The sequence below is a fragment of the Phoca vitulina genome, unplaced genomic scaffold (genome assembly GCF_004348235.1).
Source record: "Phoca vitulina isolate PV1807 unplaced genomic scaffold, GSC_HSeal_1.0 scaffold25, whole genome shotgun sequence".
NCBI classification, from domain to species: Eukaryota; Metazoa; Chordata; class Mammalia; order Carnivora; family Phocidae; genus Phoca; species Phoca vitulina.
Genome location: NW_022589728.1, coordinates 22426675 through 22447720, shown reverse-complemented (window position 1 = coordinate 22447720; position 21046 = coordinate 22426675). Strand labels below are relative to the sequence as shown.

The window sequence follows — 21046 nt, the reverse complement described above, 5'->3', positions numbered from 1 at the left end:
GGTGCCAGTGCTGGTCTATGGCCCACACTTTGAGTAGCAAATCTCTAAACTGGGGAGATAGAAGAATAAATTAAATGGGGCCTTAATGTTTTATTCATTTCCTATAATTGCTAAACCTATTTCATGTAATTTATTTATTTATTTATTTATTTTAAAGATTTTATTTATTTATTTGACAGAGACAGAGATAGCGAGAGCAGGAACACCAGCAGCGGGAGTGGGAGAGGGAGAAGCAGGCTTCCCCTCGAGGAGCGAGCCCGATGTGGGACTCGATCCCAGGACCCTGGGATCATGACCTGAGCCGAAGGCAGACGCTTAACGACTGAGCCACCCAGGCGCCCTATTTCATGTAATTTAAATGTAATACAACCTCTTGTGAATTTGAGGTGAAAATTGATAAGCTGATTCTGAAATTTATATACAAAAGGCTAAGAATAGCTGAGATAATCTTAAATAGGAACAAAGAAAAAAGATCTGCAATAGGAAACAAAGTATTTTTTTTAAGCATTTGTTTACTTTTTTTTTTTAAAGATTTTATTTTTTTATTTGACAGAGAGAGACAGGGAGAGAGGGAACACAAGCAGGGGGAGTGGGAGAAAGAGAAGCAGGCTTCCTGCTGAGCAGGGAGCCCGATGCGGGGCTCAATCCCAGGACCCTGGGACCATGACCTGAGCCGAAGGCAGATGCCTAACGACTGAGCTACCCAGGCACCTGAAACAAAGTTTTCAATCATTAGTATTAACATTTGTTACAGAGGTGCTTTAATATAGGTTGAAAGTTTTTACTGGTTTTATCCTTATGTTATATTATTTATATATATATATATAAATATATTTATATATATATATATATATATTATAATATATTATTTATATTATCCTTATGACTGGCTGTGAAATAATACAAAAGTGACTTCAGTTCTCCCCAAAATTTGTCTTTGGCTTCATGAAACCTTAGGAAAGCTAATGCTGCCTTGTTAACTTTTGGCAAAGAAAGGGCACTGCAGATGAATTTTAGGTGCATCTTGCATGCAACTGTTTTTATTCCCCATGATCGCAGTGATAACAAACCTGTTCTTTTGTTTTAAGCTCTTAGCACAGATGTCACTACTCACTTCACATCTTCATGATGATTTTACAAGGAGAAAATCATTTATCTAAAAGATGAGGAGGAAAACCTTGTGATGTATTTGAACTATTACTATTACTCTGAAAATATGGTCCTCATCACAACCAATTATAATTTTTTAATAAAATTTTATATTTCAAATTATACAAATTAAAAATTCTGAAAGGTTATTGATTGCCTAGCATTTTATTATGTTGTTAAATGGTCATTTAAATTGACTTTATGAGTGCAATATAGTAGCTTATTATATTTATATCAGCAGTACCTTAACGTGTGTCACTCTCTTTTTGCAGAGCCTCACTATTTGATCACCATGAACTAGCAGACTACTTAATTTCAGTGGTAACTATTCCATGGACAGTTTTTTATTTTATTACTATTTCTAGTTGAAAAATCATATAGTTATATAAATTTTCAAAATAAGCCAAGTTTTTTTTTTTTTTAAGATTTTATTTATTCGAGACACGGAGATACAGAGAGAGAGAGCATGAGCAGGGGGAGAGGCAGAGGGAGAGGGAGAAGCAGACTCCCCGCTGAGCCAGGAGCCCGATGTAGGGCTCGATCCCAGGACCCTGGGATCATGATCCGAGCTGAAGGCAGATGCTTAACCATCTGAGCCACCCAGGTGCCCCAAAATAAGCCAAGTTTTAATTTGTTGCTTCTCAACAAAAAAGTTTACAAAAAGATGATTGACACATTTACAAATAGGATATAATGTGAATGAATACATTCAGGCCAGACATCATTGCCATGCAGTTGGTCAGAAGTACCAAAGTGTGCTTTTGATACCTGGATCCACGTTTTTAGTGTTGGGAGTTGGTGGGTACATCGCAGGGACAGTTCTGTGAACCAGTCCTAGAAGAGGGTTAGGCTTTGCAACCCTGCTGACTCTTCCATGCACGAGAAGCTTCGAGGTGGAAGCAGGACAAGTAGCACATGTCACTTCCACCATTCACTGTAAGCTTCTACCCCAGCTGCCTCAGTGAAAACAGTGAAAAACTGAGAAATTAAAAATATTGTCCAAAGCTTGTTACAAGTGAAAGCACACAATCTTTTTCATTCGAAGAAGTGTACTCAGTTGGCTTGAGTTAAATTTTAACAAGTCATTTATACAGATAAATATATGGTGTATTTATTTAAGCCCCACCATATCAACAATGAATGTAATTCCATTTGTAATGTTTATTGTGGGTTTGTTGTCAATAGCAACATTGAAATTGTGATGTTTACATAGAGGAATCCTGGAAAGATTCATTATATGCTGTAGTTTTGTCATGCATGGTTTCCTGCAAATGCAGCCATGTCTTCACCTGGCAAGAGAACTGTGGCAGAACCTCACTAACCAACATGAGATTTTCAAAGGGGACACTGGTGCTGTTGTCCTCTGTATTTGCTGGTCCGCCCAAAAACTGGGAAATATTCACAGTCGGAGTTTAAGCTATTTTTATTACCTGTCCAAAAGATAGAATTCAAGGGGCGCCTGGGTGGCTCAGTCATTGGGCGTCTGCCTTCGGCTCGGGTCAGGATCCCAGGGTCCTGGGATCGAGCCCCGCATCGGGCTCCCTGCTCGGTGGGAAGCCTGCTTCTCCCTCTCCCACTCCCCTGCTTGTGTTCCCTCTCTCGCTGTCTCTCTCTCTGTCAAATAAATAAAATCTTTAAAACAAAAACAAAAAAAACAAAAGATAGAATTCTTTCCATGAACTTTTTTAAGCCTTTGTTTCTGGTCATGTAAAATAGTATAACAATAACACGTCATGATAAATACTTTATCATTTAAAATATATATGATTTTTAAATATAAATTTTCTCAAATATTTGGCTAAAATTTTACTTTAGGATCTGATTTAGTTCAGTTATTTAAGTTCATCTATTTCAGATGAAGTAGATTTTTTAAAAAAGTGAACAACTTCTTGTGAAAGTTTTAAAAATCACATATGCAATAAATTTGGAAGGTTTTTGTATTATGGATATTTAAAAATCTTTTCTTACGTTGAGAACTAAACTATTGCTATAGACCAGAGGATTTTATTTTTATGATTTACATAGTAACACTGATCTATTGCCAGACGTCAAACAAAAAGTTAGCATGTGAGGATAATTTTTGTTGTTGAAATTGTAAAAGAATGTCTTGATTTCTGATATTACAACATATGAATTATAGGGAAATTCCAAGTAGTTCTGTAGTTATGTGCTTGAGTGCTAGCCATATTATGGATGCTCTATTTTAATGAATTAACATTATTTACAGATTGCAATGTAAGCTAATTTGTTCATAAGCTCTTTGTTGAATAACTTGTTTTATTTTAGGGAGCAGATATTAATAGCACTGATTTGGAAGGACGTTCTCCACTTATATTAGCAACTGCTTCTGCATCTTGGAATATTGTAAATTTACTACTCTCTAAAGGTACTACGAAGGGCCTCGCCAAGCTTTTAGAACTACTACTCAATTAGATATTAAACATTTATTGGCCATTTATTGTGTGCCAGGCATCAGGCCAGGTGCTGTGAATACAAAGATAAACAGAATACTTTCCCTGTCTAGAAAAATTTTCAGTCCAGTAAGGGTGTGATATTTAAAAAGATAATTTCAGAGCAATAATAGACAACACTTATAAAGCAAGTATTTTATTGCAGGTACACTGCTGAACATTTTATCTACATTCTCTCAATGATTAATCCTGTGATGTAGGTACTGTAACTGTCCCTATTGTAGGTACTAACCTGATGTGAAGATTACAGAGAAGAGAGCTACTGTCCCTTCTTTTTTCTTGCTATCTAATCTCTCCATCTTTATATTTTATGCTTTAAAAGCTAAGATCTCATGTATTAACGTAACAAATCATATATTCTCTACTCCCCCTACACACACACACACACACACACACACACACACACACACACACTAAGGTAAACCCATTTTAAATACAGTTTTGTCTAAATAAAGTTTCCTATAAGTTAATGGTTGACAAAGTTTTAAGTAAAAAAAACTTTTATTTTCTTAAATTGAAAATCCACCATAGGTAATGCTTTAAATAAATAAGTAGAAGTTATATTTATATTTTGTTTTATAGGTGCCCGTGTAGACATAAAAGATCATCTTGGACGTAATTTTTTGCATTTAACTGTACAGCAACCTCATGGATTAAAAAATCTGCAACCTGAGTTTATGCAGGTAATATATGTATACGTACATGGATTTCCATAAACTCAGTTGGGTTCAACAGAGAGTACAGTGATTTTGCTTATTATGAAGGCTGCTTCTGGAATTTAAAAATTATGTTAAAATAAAGATGCCATATTTGAATATTTATTTACAAGACAGTGGTGATGATTATGATAATGATAATACATTTCATTGGGATTGAATTTTCCAAGTTACCAAGGGTTCCCATATATCCCCATCTATAATGAGTCAGCTTACCATCACTCTTTGAACCATTATGAATTGCATATCAGTGGAAAAGCCAGGTACTTGAGTAAATTAGCAATATTTCAACATCAATTAAGAAAAATCATTCAACATATTTGACTTGACAGGTTGAAATGTGATCTCCATATTTATATTCACCAGCTCATACTTACTGAGTGACTATTAGGTGTATCTGAAGTTCATCATATTTTTGTAATAAGTAGATTTTAATATTGTCAAAGTCTTTAATAAAGAATAAAAATAAATATTTTAAAAATAGAAATTTATTGATTGGATTAAGTGCTTATTTGCTATTTGCTTTTTATTTAATATTCATATAAAAATAAAGTAAATCTAATTTCAGCATCTCATCCCTTTTGCCTAACAGAACATGTTAGCATTAAGCTCTTAAGTCTTATTTGGGGGAAAAATGTAAAAGGTGGGCTGAAGTGGGTGGCCTGTAGCAAAATACATTTAGAAAACGCTCGGTTGAACATGTTAAGTACATTTCTTATTCTTAGGATTTCTCAGAGCCCTTAATACAGTACTATACATTTTAGAAGACAGCATACACCATCATCCATATTTATTTTACTCCAGTACCTTTAAGTTATTTATATTTTTGCCCTCAAGGTATACATACTGATCCTTATTGGGAAATACTGTCCTACAGAATAGTTTGAAAAATACTATATTAGCATGAGAACAGAACCATATTTAGAATATTCATTTTTTTCCATAGATGCAACATATTAAAAAGCTGGTAATGGATGAAGATGATGACGGGTGTACCCCTCTACATTATGCATGTAGACATGGGATTCCTGTCTCTGTAAATAACCTACTTGACTTTAATGTATCCATTCATTCCAAAAGCAAAGATAAGAAATCACCCTTACATTTTGCAGCCAGGTAAGGGTCAGTTTATGTGACATGTGAGCATATCTTCTCTCTGTTTAATATTTGCTTTGAAAACATGAAACCTAATTTTTTCAAGTTACGGGAGAATCAACACCTGTCAGAGGCTTCTGCAAGACATGAGTGACACAAGGCTTTTGAATGAAGGTGATCTTCATGGAATGACACCTCTCCACCTGGCAGCAAAAAATGGGCATGATAAAGTAGTTCAACTTCTTCTGAAAAAAGGTTCATTATTTCTCAGGTGAGGATATGTGATCAGAATATTTATATATTCTTTTTAATTGGCCATTTTCTGGCTTTTTTTCTATCTTATTTTTAATTATGATAGTTAACTTTCTATCTCACGAAGTACTTTTATCCATCTTATATTTAATCCTCAAAACATTTCTCAAATATTGAAAGGGACATCAGTGTTATTTCTAATTGACAGATAAAGATGTCACGATTTATAAAGTTGAAGGCTTCATTTGAGGTCACAGAATAAGTGGCTTTGTGCGAAGTAGTTCTCAGAACCTTTGAAATACAGTTCTTCATATTTTGCTTCATCATGCTACCATCCTTTTATGCAGATACATGTGCACACACACATCCCATACAAATGCAGACTTTTTAATTCAGTCTGATGAATGATGGACATGAAAAGTTGCCTTTACACTGCAACACCAGACATGAAGAATTCCTGAATTTCATTATACTTAAAGGAAGTCTAACACAAGGAGGAAAGACAAAATTATTAAGCATTTAAAAATGTATTATTAAATGACATCTTTGTAAAAAAAAAAAAAAGTTTTATAGAGGTTTGGTGAGCTATTTTCTAATTTTACCAGCATGGAAGCAAAGAACTCATTAGGTTAATGTTCAAAAGGCTAATGTTCATTTTTTTATCAGAGCACCAATCATGCAAAGTAGGGTTGCAGCTGCAAAAGGAATGCTTTGCTCAGTTCCTTCCTCTAAAGGGACACCAGGCAGTGGACATGCAAAGGAGATCCCAAATGGATCCAGGCCAGAGACTTGTTGCTTTTAATTACATCATAATAACTGAAATGGTGAGGTTGCCTTTGCATCCTAAAATAGTTGTTCACTAGCACTGAAATTAAATTGTGTCAGGATCTCATGCTTTTTTTTTTCTATCTCTGATTTGGAAAAATGACAAGCCTTGATTGTATTTACATCTTGAATTTCTGTGAGAAAGGACAAACATTTTCTAAAGGGATTAAGAAAGCATCTTTCAGGGGAGGCTGGGTAGCTCAGTCATTAAGCGTCTGCCTTCAGCTCAGGTCATGATCCCAGAGTCCTGGGATTGAGTCCCCACATCGGGCTCCCTGCTCCGTGGGAAGCCTGCTTCTCCCTCTCCCACTCCCCCTGCTTGTGTTCCTGCTCTTGCTATCTCTCTCTCTGTCAAATAAATAAAATCTTTAAAAAAAAAAACAAAAAACCATCTTTCAGAGCACAAGAGGAATGCTCTCTTCAGACCCAAACGCTTAGAAGAATAAGTAGCATTAAGCTAAACATCTTAAGACCAACTGTTGTAAGATGATATTATCATTAGCAATACCTAGTGGCCATGAAGACTAATACTACCATCATGGAATTTTTTTTTTTAAGATTTTACTTTTAAGCAATCTTTACACCCTCTGTGGGGCTCGAACTCACAACCCTGAAATCAGGAGACGAGTGCTCTACTGACTGAGCCAGCCAGGCACCCACCCCCCCCCATCAAGGAAAATTTTTGATATGATATTCAATTAAAGAATAAAATAAGATTTAAAATAGTGTGTATAAGTACATTACAGCCTTGAAAAAAATATGTACGACACAGACATGCTAACTCTGGTTTTACCCACCCCCAGATGGTTGATAATGTGTTTATGTACTTTTATATGTTAATCTACTAAATTAAAAAATATGTGTGAATCACATTCTAGGAAGGTTATTTAAGACCATTAGGCTTGAAATTAGCTCATTTGTTAGAAATATGTAATATTTAGTTGCTAGAACTCATTTTGTTGTTGTCATCCGACTCACCTTTCCAATGGGCAGCATCCCTTCCCACGATTCATCTGTGAAGTGAATGCACAGCTTTTTTCTTAACTCTTTAACAGTGACCACAATGGCTGGACTGCTTTGCATCATGCTTCCTTAGGCGGGTACACTCAGACCATGAAGGTCATTCTTGACACTAACTTGAAGTGCACAGATCAGCTAGATGAAGAAGGGGTATGTACTGTGTTCCTCATACCTACCCAGTGTCTTGGCATAGAAGCTTCCAAAATTGCAAGAAAGCCTCCTTCTTAGCCACTCTCTTTCCTTCCTTGCTGCATTTATACTCTTTTTTGGGTTCTTACTCTGCAGGGGAAAAGAATAAGGAGAATGCCAACGGGGTGGATGCATGTTGAGAACACCTCTTAAGTCTCATAGAGACTCCACAGGCCCATGTAGATAGATGAAACAATTTTCACTACTCCCTGGTGAACCAAGAAAAATGAAGAGGTTAGGGATGTTTTCTAAAACTAAGTGTACTGGATTTGAGGACTATCCTTTATTCTGCTATGATGTTCTCCCTCTTTTTATGGAGTGTATTAAAATAAATGCATATTCTTTCATGAAATGATAGAGGGTTGTCTTTGCTTTTTGAAATGTCTCTATGTGGCAGAATTAAAGACTGGCAACCTTCTAGCAGTTATTTATTTTTTTTTAATTTCACAAGCCTGTGAAAACCCCAAATCTGGAAATCATTGCTCTAAGACAATAAATCTCTTAGAAGAATTCTGTGTTCAATCCAATATCCTTACCCTGAAAGTTTGTCATTTATCCTTGTGGAATCATCCCACAGCAAAAACAAAATAAAATGAACCACTTTGAATTCCATATATACACACACAGCACCCCTCTCCCTCTCCCCGCCCCCACACGATGTTCGAACTATAAATTAATTATGCAAAGCCTGATTCTTAACACTGGCTTTGGATTTTATGATTTTGGTATTAAATAGTTAAGTTTGTTAATAATTTATTTTAAGCAGTCCAACAATGAAAGCAGAGAAATAGCCAGAGGATGAACAGCCATTGTTACTGGATTTTCTGTGTTGTATTTTTTCTAAAAGAACACTGCGCTTCACTTTGCTGCGAGGGAAGGCCATGCCAAAGCTGTTGCACTTCTTCTGAGCTCCGATGCTGACATTGTTCTGAACAAGCAGCAGGCCTCCTTTTTGCATGTTGCAATTCACAATAAGAGGAAGGAGGTGGTTCTTACAACCATCAAGAACAAAAGGTATGCTGTCTCCCTATCCCACTGTCATTTAGTGTCCTCTGACGTGTGGGATGATAGATAACCTGAGAGGAAACAGGAAAAGAATAAGTTTCAGCTGTTAATCAACATTCCTTAAACATCACTTGTTTACATAAAATATTTAATTAACTCTTTGGGTAACAACAGACATGTTACTTAACCTTTCTGGTTTTTGGTTTCCATCTGTAAATTATGGGAGCATAGATCGCCTTCATAACACCCATGTAAGACGCATGGGCTTCAGACATGCGTCGTCTAGTCATTGTCTAGCACATTCTGCCCTGATCTGCCTGAATCTGCCCAACATTCTCTTGTTAACAGAAATGTCAAACCTGGATGTTGGTGAAAATAATCTCCAGGGTATATCCATGCTGTTATTAGGGCCATCTATTGGAATTTCTCTTAACACATGATCTTTTGTGATTGTAGATTTTTAAACCATACGCTAAGGAGTTTTAATGATGAAGTTGGGGGGTAGTTTGTCCTACTTTTTGTACATAAACTTTTTGTATAATCACAGAAATGCTCAAGGGCCCAGTGTCACCCAGTCATGGACACACAGATGAGCCATGTCCTATTCAAGACAGATCAAGCCTGTGTTTTGATCTCAAGATCCCCCTGCTGATCATTTCTTTGAAACACTACCCAGTGCAAGTGTGCAACTGGAAGTTTTCTACTTATTATGCAGATATTCTAGATGAATTTTACTGATAGGGTTAACAGAAAATATGGATACTTTTTAGAAGTAGTCTCTTATGACAGATCGGATCTTGGAGGTAAATGTCTCTTCTTTACTTCCTGTTGGGGATTTATTTCCCCCTTGGTATCATAAGTATCTTCTTGTTCTGTCCAACTGGATGGTGATGAAGAAGGGAGCAGCTACGCAATCTTCTGGCAGAATCCATGCTTATTAATGTATTTGACACATGTTGTTTTGTAGTTTAATGCAACACATGGTGTATACATGGATTAAATGTTAAATGTTGTGTGTCCAGTACTATGTTGTTATTGTATATACATGCATGTGACTATCTCTACTCAACATGACCAGCTCATACTATTTCATGATTTCAGGATGAAAAGAAGGTAATAACTTACCTTCTTTAGAAGGCATTTAGAGAAAGAGAATAGTGATTATAACAGCCATCCTGGAATTTGCCCACATTTCTAATTTCCATTAGTGGACAAGGATCCTATTAATGGACTGATACTGATTCACATATTGGTTCCACTGGAACAAATTCAGGTTTCTTCTAAAGATATAATCTTGAATCTCAACTGGTAGCTTTGTTGTATAGAACAGAAAGATTAAGACCTTGTGTTTGTTTTATTATTATCACCATTGTTATTTTTTACAGATGGGAAGAATGCCTTAAGGTTTTTAGTCATTATTCTCCAAGCAATAAATGTCCAGTCATGGAAATGGTAGAATACCTCCCTGAATGCATGAAAGTAAGCTCTCCAGATAGAACTGCTTCTGAGTATATGCTTGGCATGTAATATAATATGAAGATTTATTGTTGTAATCACAATGTAAAGAATAGTAATTTTCATTTTTAAAGTAAAGTTTCTAGTTTCCCATAGGCTATCAATCAGGGAAGTTAGCCAACAAGTATTTAATAAGGACCTACTTGGATTAAAGAATGCTGTTAGGTGTTGGGTTAGGAATATATAGGCAACAGATTTTTTTATTCACATGATCCAAGTCTAGAACAGAGACTACTAATGGTGGTTACTGGCTGAATAAAGCTCTAGGTGGTTTTTTGGAGCCATCCGTGTTATTATTTCAAATCTACAGTAGTTGTTAACATTTAACACCAGGATGCCTCCCTTAAGGATCCAGATATCTGGCTTTCTGTAAAAATCAGATCTGGTTACTGGGCCTCCTGCTCACGAGGAAGGAACTGCTGGGCTACTAGCAGCTGCTTCCTTTAGATGGGGCAAACACTACTCCCATTTGGTACACCTCTTCCTTTTGTATACTCCGTCTAATGCCTACTATTGGTTGCCATGTATTGTTATTCTGGTGCAACTGCTCTCCTTGTAGTAGAGAGGTATTTCTCTATATCTGCCTCTACCCAAACTGCGAAGACAGAAGCCAGCCCAGGGAGAGCCCACATTTCAGAAACGATGGGAAAGAGCTCTTAAGGCTGGCACAGTTTATTCATTTACACTACCTACCTGGCCTCTAAGGACCTCCAAATGTGTAATTCTCTGCTGGATTAAGCATCTACCCAGCATGTGACTGGACTCCTACAACAAGAGAAACACCCACGAACTGTTGAGGATTTGAGTGTATAAGGATGCACATAAGAGACCTCCTTGGGAAGGTTGAGGTTTGAAGATTGGGATAGATATAGAATAATCAAAAAGAGAGGAAGGATGTCGAGTGTCATTCATAGGGAAAAATATATTCAAATACTGGAGGAGGCAGTGAGACATAGTGACACAGGGGCCATAGGGCCAGGTTCAGAGCCTGATGGTCCTGGGATTTAGTCCTGGCTCTCCCTCATGCTGTGCTGCTTTAGGCAAGTCATTTCACCTCTCTGAGCTTCATTTTCTGCTTTCTTTTTTTATTTTTTATTTTTTAAAGATTTTATTTATTTGAGAGACAGAGCATGGGCATGGGGGAGCGGCAAAGGGAGAGGGAGAAGCAGATTCCTCATTGAGCAGGGAGCCCAGTGATGTGATGATGCAGGGGATCCCAGGACCCTGGGATCATGACCTGAGCCAAAGACATTTGCTTAACCGACTAAGCCACCCAGATGCCCCCATTTCTGCTTTCTTTACCTCTAAAGAAGTGTTGCTGATCCTGATCTTGCAAAGTGATTACAAAAATTAGACGTAAAATATATGAAGTATTCAGGATGGTGCTTGGCTTATATTATACATCCTACTATTTTTATAGTTCTCCTGTGGTTATTAGTACTATAGCTACTCACACGTACTATTTTTATTTATTCAGTAAGCACTTAGTTTGTGCTAAGTGCTGTACATGTATTTTTTTATTTACAATAGAAATTGGAGCCAGTCCAGTCCATAAATTAGCATTTCAGGTGCTTAAATTTCATCAGAGGGCACATAAATATTCAGGATTGAAAATGATCTAAGAATTTCTTACTTAGTAAATCCTTGGAATCTGTCCTAATGAATAATCAGAGGTACAGATTTATATACAGTAATATGTCTGCAGCATTATTAATAATAGTAAAAAATATGTTAGAAATATTCACATATGGAAAACATGGGATAGAACTGAAGAAATTATACCAAAATGTTGATGAGAATTATCACAATTGAGAGACTATGGACTCTGAGAAACAAACTGAGGGTTCTAGAGGGGAGGGGGGTGGGGGGATGGGTTAGCCTGGTGGTGGGTATTAAAGGGCATGTACTGAATGGAGCACTGGGTGTTATACGCAAACAATGAATCATGGAACACTACATCAAAAACTAATGATGTAACGTATGGTGATTAACATAACAATAAAAATGGAAAAAAAATTATCACAATTGTAGGATTATGATTAGTTTTTTATACTATATATTTTCTAGTTAGTTTTCTATAATTTCCTTGTATTTTAGTATTGTGAATTTTTCCTTAAATAGGGTAATTTGGTTTTTCAGTTTAGCCTCACGTGACACATTTGAATAATTTACATAATCCACCCCCCGCCCCAGCCCCGGGCAGCCTAGCTTTATTTTGCCTGTGCCGATGATTATAAAATTCTCAGTCTAAGACTGGCTTCTCTGGTTCTGCTTTGCACAGCACTACTGACTAGCTTTGTCTTTATTTTTTTTAATGATGCCTTTTATGACCCTTAGTATCACTGCCTGGTCACCAACAGAGATTGAACTTTTTTAAGTCCCCTGGTGCTTGAGGATGGCAGTGCCCTCCCAGTGGGGCCTGGGTCCCTGTTTCTCCCCTGCAGAGTGCTGTCCAGTCCTCCACCATTGTGTCTTGCAGGTGGGGTTGACCAGATGCCCCAGGAGTTTTGGGGTACACACTGGTGGGGTCATCTGAGACTTTGTGTCCAGACTCTGTTCCAGGAGGGCAATCTGACTGAGAAGTATTTTTTTCTCAGGATGATGAATTTGGGCCACCAGAAAGGTGCCAACACACAGATTGGGGGTGACTGAAATTGTTTATGTTGATAGGTACCCCATAAAAATATTTGTCCTACACACCCTAGAGGTGTGGCTCTAATGATCCCTTAAGCATTCTCTCCTTGTCTTAAGCATCTAGAGGGCCTTCAGTATTGCTGCGTATAACCTAACCTGTTCCCCACTGTGCTGTCCATGCTGCTTTGGATGAATACTTTGTCAGTGTTGTTCAGCAAGTGAGATACAGAAACCAACACAGTACTCCATGCTTGAGCAATATGGAAGATGACACCTAGACCAAAGAAAGACCCCAGTGCTCAGCCATGAGATCACAATTAGAGACAATAAATTATCACTATAAGATGCTGAGCAAAGGCATCCTTTATATATTCTCTAGAAGCCCAGGACATCAAATTTTAGGCCAAACTAATGAAATATTTCTTACTCAAATTTTAGTAAATGTAATTTCATTCTTAAGCATGTGGTACATTTTCTGAATCACTTGGTATTTCTGAGGCATGCAGTGATAGTTGAAACACTTTATATTTTAAACTTTATTTCTTAATGACATGGATTATAGTTTATCTTTGAGGTACTAGAAATAAAGGGAGAGGAAAGGAATATCTTGGGTATAATTTTAGAAAGGGAATCAAATCCTGTCTCTTATGTAGTCTTCTGACTAATATCTTAGCCACTTTTTCTTTCTTAAAGGTCCTTTTAGATTGCTGCATAATACCCTCCACAGGAGACAAGTCTTGCCCAGACTACCATGTAAGTTTATTTTATCATGATAATTTGAAGTTTATTCTAATTCTTTAATGAATATTAAAAACAATGTTACTAGAGTTCCATGATCTCAGAAGATGGCAATTATTGTCTTCATTTGTCATATTATTATATCATCTACTTGTGAGAGGGTTTTTCTTCCATTTTCTCCCAATATTTTAATTGTTTCTAATAGCATTATTTAGGGTTGTTTCTAGTCTTCATATTTTCTTTTTTTTTTTTTTTTTAAGATTTTATTTATTTGACAGAGAGAGAGATAGCGAGAGCAGGAACAGAAGCAGGCTTCCCGCCACGCAGGGAGCCCGACGTGGGACTCGATCCCGGGACCCTGGGATCATGACCTGAGCTGAAGGCAGACGCTTAACGACTGAGCCACCCAGGCGCCCCATAGCCTTCATATTTTCTTTAGCAGTACTGCCTGAAGAATGAAGTTCCAAAGATCTAAGTGATCTTTTGAGAGTTCATCTTCTTCCATGACTATGGGTTACAGAAGGTTAGGTAATAGCCTCCTGAGATATTTTTTAAAATTTTTAAAAAAGATTTTATTTCTTTATTTGAGAGAGAACACGAGAACATGAATGGGGCAGGGAGGGGCAGAGGGAGCGGAAGCGGCAGATTACCCGCTGAGCGGGGAGCCCACCTCGGGGCTCAATCCCAGGACCCTGAGATCATGACCTGAGCTGAAGGCAGAGGCTTAACCAACTGAGCCACCCAGGTGCCCCTAATATAAAAATATTTATTTTTTGAAATTAAGATGAAATAACTTAATCTACATTTCTTCAGACAAAAATGACTCAATTTTATTTGAACTACTTAATTTTCAGCAGAATGATAGCCTTGCATATTTGATTTGTCAAGCCCTCTTTTGGGGGTATATACTAGACTGTTAATTTTTTCAAAATTTTATCTCCTACAGATCGAGTACAATTTCACATATCTTCAATGTCCATTAGAATTTACCAAGAAAGTAACACCTGCACAGGATGTTACATATGAGCCTCTTACAACCCTCAATGTAAGTCTGGTATTTTCATTATCCAGGTTGTTTCTACATGGGTTCTATAATGTTTTGGTGCAATAGTTCCAGGAAGGGGCCTGGAAAGAATTCCACATTAATAGTTTTAGGTCTCTGTCCTCCATGTGTCCTAACCCTTTATTTTTTAGGGAAGAAAACAGTCATTTTCTATAGTTGCTATAATTTGATCTGCCCTAAAGTTCCACACTCTTGACCACTTTAGTCCTAATGGTCATGTTAAACCTGCCCCAACCCAGAATCCAATAAACCATGGACAACATAGGCTGACAATCAGCACTTGCTCTCCACCTCCGTCCACCTAAATATAAACATCTATATTTAAGAGTTTCCTCCATGCAAAACCACGGGAAAATTCAAGGCTGACATTTTACAATCATAGCTTCCAAGTCAGCTAACCACTGGGCTCCACAGTAAACTCTGACCTTTCAGAACCTTAGATCCTTCTGGAGGAGTGATCCCAATCTGAAAGCAGGCCCAGCATGCACAGTGTGGACCCAAATTGCCCAAGAGACTTAAGACCAAATCAGCTCTTATTCCAAAGAGTACTTTTACATTTCCAGCAGATGGGACAATAAAAACCATGCCAAGATGATCCACTGCAGTCTAAATCAGGGGTCTCAAACTCAAATAGCTACAGAGGAAATAGGTAACAGATGGTCTAAAAGGAGATCAGCTACTAGCATCAACAAGTTGGTGCCCTCTGGGAAGGGCAGCCCAGCCTTATAAACACTGGCAACAAATTAACACTGTGTGCAAGCAAAAGAAAACCTATTTGAGGGTTGGATTTCCAAATGTGGCCTAGGGCCTAGATATGTGTTAATATGGTAACCACTAGCCATATGTGACTACTTAAAACTAATTAAAATTAAGTAAAGTTAAAAGTTCATTTCTTCATTTGCAGTAACCACATTTCAAGCACTCAGTAGACAATGTGCCTTGTGGCTTTCCTATTGAACACAAATATAGGACATTTCCATCACTGCAGAAAGTTCTATTGGACAGCACTGGTCTAGACCAATTGGGAATTTTCATTCACTTTAAATGAATTCGTTTCTCTGCATGGAAGCCTTTGGTACAGATCATGGTATCAACCATCACCTAAGTGATATGTAGAAGGCTTACGAAGTACTTGGAGTAGGAAGGATGCAGAGCCCCATGGACTTTATGCCCACAGGCTGGCAGTGGAAACGACTCTCATATTGGCTTTATGCAAAGCATTTTAGCTCTGCTGGAGTATGTTTTGCAGTTGTTATTATAGTTCAGACTCAATAGCCAAATGACCTAAAAGTAACTATACTACAGCTATACTTAGAATTTTTGTGTATGTATGTGGAAGTTTTTAAATTGTAATTTAAAGAATAGGCAATACTTCTATCAGGGTATGTCAGGAATGAGAATAGGAGGAAACAAAATCTTTGTAGATTCTAAAAAGTAATAGATTTAATAAAATACAGATTCAGGCAGGACAGAAACCAGTCCCTTGGGCATCTCCCTACAAAGTTAGAACATTCCACACCTCTCTTTCCTCCTCAGGGAGAAGCTAGGAGTTGGGAATTTTCTCTTGATCTCACTGCTTTGTGCTGGGAGAGGGACTGTGGCAAGTAAATGCCATGGATTTTCCTGCTGTCTTTGATGTGGTTCTTCTTGGCTACGGGCTCGCTTGGGGTGCAGGAACCTCTTAACTGGTTTCTGTATTTCTCACAAAGGCAGTTTCCAGGTATTGCTATTAAGTTGATGTCTCTTCTCTCCATGGGTATAAGAGGGTCTGGGACTTCCTGTTCCATCTTGCTGACATCACTTCCTATATGTATTTCTTTTTTTTTTTAATATTTTTTATTTGACAGAGAGAAAGAGCAAGAGAGGGGACACCAGCAGGGCGAGTGGAAGAGGGAGAAGCAGGCTTCCGGCTGAGCAGGGAGCCCAATGCAGGGCTCGATCCCAGGACCCTGGGATCATAACCTGAGCCAAAGGCAGACGCTTAATGACTGAGCCACCCAGGCGCCCCCCTATTTATGTATTTCTTGAATAATTAAAAATTAATTTGGGGGCACCTGGTTGGCTTAGCCAGTTAAGCATCTGACTCTTGATTTTGGCTCAGGTCAGGATCTCAGGGTTGTGAGATGGAGCCCCAAGTCAGGCTCCATACTGTGTGTGGAGCCCATTTAAGATTCTTTCTCTCCCTCTTCCTCCTTCCCCTCACTAAGAAAAAGATTTTGAAATAAATACTCATAGTTCCCAATAATTCACGAAAACCTAATAATCTACAAGCTAATTTAATGACTATTTATGTGTACTATTCAAAATTCTTCTAGAGAGATAAGCCTGAGTTTCTTCAAGTAAAGAACAAGGGTGTAGAGCTTCCTTATTTATCTTTAATATCCTTTCCAGTTGTAATTTTGTATAAGATTAAAATGCTTATTCTATGTCAACTAGTGAGAAATTGAAAGAGACAAACTGAATCAAATAACTGCATCTGTATAAAATGATTCTCTCTAGCTTGTTTTTGAAAATATACATTCTTGCTGTAATTTTTGATTTTTTGAACTTTCATAAGGAAGTGTTACTTTTACAATATTAAAATAAATTTATAAAACCAGCAAACAGCTTAGTTTGTACTTACTAGTTTAATAGGATTTATTTTTATTGATCTTTCCTTATTTCTCAGGTAATGGTACAACATAACCGCATAGAACTTCTCAACCATCCTGTGTGTAAAGAATACTTACTTATGAAATGGTGGGTATTAAGTAGTATTTCTTTTTAATGCCCCCATTAAGTTTGTTTAAAGCCTTCTAATTAATTGTTTAGATTTTATTATTTTAATGTTTTACACTTTGAAAAAGACATGTGTTGAAGGCAAATTTTGGTATTAAAATGCTGTTGTTTATCTTTGACATTAAATGAAATATTTGGGGGGTGGAAATCCTTATATAAGACATGAAGAAGCACTCCTCCTGGGCCTTGCATTTTAGTGGACGGTGAAGTGAGAGGGGTACCTGAGAAGAGCAATCAACGTGGAAGTCAGAAAATAGGAGCTAAAGTCTCTGTTCTTCCGTTACTTGGTGAGAGATTTTAAGTAAGTCATGATTTTCTGGGAAGTTGAGATTCCTTTCCCGAAAATGAAAAAAGGTGAATTTGAAGATCTTGGTTCTAAAGTTCAATGAATTTACCAAATAGATTTCTGAGAGAGATTATAACTACTTTTTCCACTTTTTATCTTATGCATTTTTTTTGTTGAAATTGTGATTTATTTTTGTAGGATGGCCTATGGGTTTAGAGCCCATGTTATGAACTTAGGATCTTACTGCATTGGTCTCCTGCCTATGACATTTCTTGTTATCAGTATAAAGCCAGGTATGGCTTTCAACTCAACTGGAATTATCAATGGAACTAGTGATCATTCAGAAATCTTAGACACCAAGGTATTTTCAATTGGTCTTTATATTTCAACTTTTTAAAATAAAATTATTATCAAAAGTGTGGTTTTTTCCTTAGAAATACTAACCCCATAATAAATCTGAACTATCAGGACTTTATTATAAATAGACTGTAGAATTCATATATGAACAATTTCTCCCAAAATCCTTTGTGGAATGAGAGGGACTATAAGTAAATAGGTCAATAAATGAGTTTGTAAATTAATTTAAAGAGAATTGACATGAATGAGATACTAGTTTTAATGCTGGAGTTTAAAACTTTAAAATAGGTCTACAAGAAAGCAGATTTGTGGCTGTGAGGGATTTTGGGGGAAAAGAAGTGTTTCTTAGTGGATACAGCGTTTGTGTTTGGGGATGATGAAAAATTACAGAGCTAGATGATGATGGATGGTGGTGGTAGTTTCCTTCATGTCACAGAATTATACATTTTGAAATGTAAATATACATGTAAAATGTAAAACTTTGAAAATGGTAAATTTTATGTTTATGTGTATTTTACCATAGTAAAAATTTTTTTTATATAGGTCTACAGATTTCATATTCTTTTAGAATTCGTTTGGTAATTTTTGGACCTCTCTTAGAAAGGACATTATGAAATGGGTATGAGTTGTCTTTATATTGGTATCACAGTAATTTTCTGTTTAAAGCAAATACAAACAGTATGTAGGAATGAAACAAGAAAAACGAAATATTTAATAGTGGAAATTATGAAGACGCTTAAGTGCTGTTTTATTTGATATCCTTCATAACGGTTTGTTTTGTATTTTTCTGTTTCAGAATTCATATTTTATAAAAGTTTGCATGATTTTAGTTTTTTTATCAAGTATATTTGGATATTGCAAAGAAGTGGTCCAAATTTTCCAACAGGTACACAATACATTTTGTATCTCTAAAGTTGCAAATATTTTAATATGCAGAACATAAATTGCTGAACTATTATTGAAGCAATATATATCAGAATAAAATCACATAACTTGACAAATGTATAGACTGGAAATACCAAGCATAAACTTTTCAAACTGTAGAAATCACATGATTTTAGATAAGACTCCTGCATTGAATGGTGCGTATTTGATAAATCTGAAGTAAGGATGTTCCCGTTGTACTAGTCCATATGGGTCTGCTTGGCTACAAATGAACTTATGAATGACTTTTCTGTATTTTCTCTGATATCAGTTAGATATTTTGCTAACATAATAGATTTTGAATTTGATACTTTTAGTAACAATTTATAAAGAACTTACTTGGTCCATGACTCCATTTCAAATGGGTTTTTCTTTGAATTGCTTTCTTAATTAGAATGCTTTTCTTTATTGGATAAAATTTCAAGTTATAAAAAAAATTTGAGAACACTTTATAGCGTAATTTTTACTTCATGCCTTATTTTTTGTTTTAATGGGTAGACCCAGATCAGACTCAAGAATTATGTGAGTTACCTATAGGTCCTTACTTTGGCTAATAAATGGCATCAATCTTTTCTCAGTGTGGAGGTTTAAAGTCTTTTATTCATTTTTTGGGGTTTTTTGTGCATCTTTTTATAAGATATATATCTTTTATACAATACCTCATTTTATGTGAAAATTTACTTTGTTACATAAGCACATTGATATGTGCATTAAAGAATGTTAATGATAGTTCCAATGCTTCACATTTGTTTGATATACATTGCAAGTACTTATGTGTGTGTGTATGTAGTTGCAGTAAATTGTCACAATTCTGAGAATTAGACTATATTGTTCCATTGTAGCTTAAATGATTTAGGGCATATTATTTAATCTTGTCATAATTTTCATTTTTTTTTACAGGTTATAACCTAAACTATAAAGTTATATGATTTCTCTAACAGAGTTGGTCTCCACATTTTTTTATTGATACTAAAATCATCACCTCTATAGGAAATTTAATGTCCAAAACATGAAATCTTTAAGAGTAGGAAATGACGTCAAATTTTTGCAGTCATTAAGTCTTCGCACAGGCCTCAAACCTCCTTAGAAGCAGCTTTAGTTTATTTGTATCCTGAGAAATTCACATGTATGTCCTTACACAGGCATAAAGGAATTAATTAAACCAACCGGCGGCTCCTCAGGAATTTCCTTAAGAAGGAATGGACTCTACAGAAAAAGCCCAGGAAATTGTAGAATTTCCTTAGGTATCAGATTCCCAAAGTGTGCCAGGTCAACAGAAAAGGCTGGGCCACCTCCAATACTGGTCCATACCCAGGGCTCTGAGTTCAGTCGAGGATGGCAGAAGCTGGCTCCTCGGTCCTAAACCTCTCCAACTGCAGTGCCACAAAAATGTTGCTGCTGGTCAACGTGTGTGTGTGTGTGTGTGTAAGATGCCAGGTCTTGGTCTCTACATGTGGTAATTCTCAATTCTTTTCAACCCCAGAAGAGGAACTATATTTTGGATCATGCCAATGCAGTTGAATGGATTATCTATACAACAAGCATCATTTTTGTGTCACCCTTATTCATTGGTATACCAGCTTCTGTGCAGTGGCAATGTGGAGCGGTTGCTATATACTTCTACTGGATGAACTTCTTATTATATCTGCAGAGGTAAAGCCAGCTTGAATGATTCCTATATCCCTTAGGTATTTTTAACATTAAAAGAACTATTTTAAGTACCATAAATTTATAATTGGCTCATTCCTTTTCCAATTGTTTTAGACTGTGAAGATACATTTTATATACTATTAAGGAAAAGGTGAGAGAGGTTTGGAGCTCAGAGTGTAGACCAAGAATTCTTAACCTTGGCACTACTGAAATTTGTGGCTAGGTATTTTTTTGATGTGGGGGGGATGCCCTGTGCATTGAAGAACGTGTAGCAGTATCCCTGGCCTCTACGCACTAGATAACCAGTAGCAACACCCCCACCATGTGACAACAAAAAATGTATCCAGATATTGTCAAATATCTTCTGAGTGGCAAAATA

The 21046-nt window shown here is 36.6% G+C and overlaps 1 protein-coding gene across 1 annotated transcript in view; it reads left to right on the top strand.

Annotated features, from left to right (window-relative positions):
- Positions 1-21046, top strand: part of TRPA1 (transient receptor potential cation channel subfamily A member 1) — a 51399-nt gene that overhangs the window by 19200 nt on the left and 11153 nt on the right. Inside the window, exons 8-21 of the mRNA XM_032422025.1 lie at positions 1422-1470; positions 3436-3535; positions 4203-4303; positions 5283-5452; positions 5538-5702; positions 7564-7678; positions 8565-8731; positions 10108-10201; positions 13565-13624; positions 14556-14654; positions 17341-17411; positions 17935-18097; positions 18890-18979; positions 20501-20670. Of these exons, the coding sequence (XP_032277916.1) occupies positions 1422-1470; positions 3436-3535; positions 4203-4303; positions 5283-5452; positions 5538-5702; positions 7564-7678; positions 8565-8731; positions 10108-10201; positions 13565-13624; positions 14556-14654; positions 17341-17411; positions 17935-18097; positions 18890-18979; positions 20501-20670 (1614 nt within the window). The remainder of the gene's footprint in view (positions 1-1421; positions 1471-3435; positions 3536-4202; positions 4304-5282; positions 5453-5537; positions 5703-7563; positions 7679-8564; positions 8732-10107; positions 10202-13564; positions 13625-14555; positions 14655-17340; positions 17412-17934; positions 18098-18889; positions 18980-20500; positions 20671-21046) is intronic.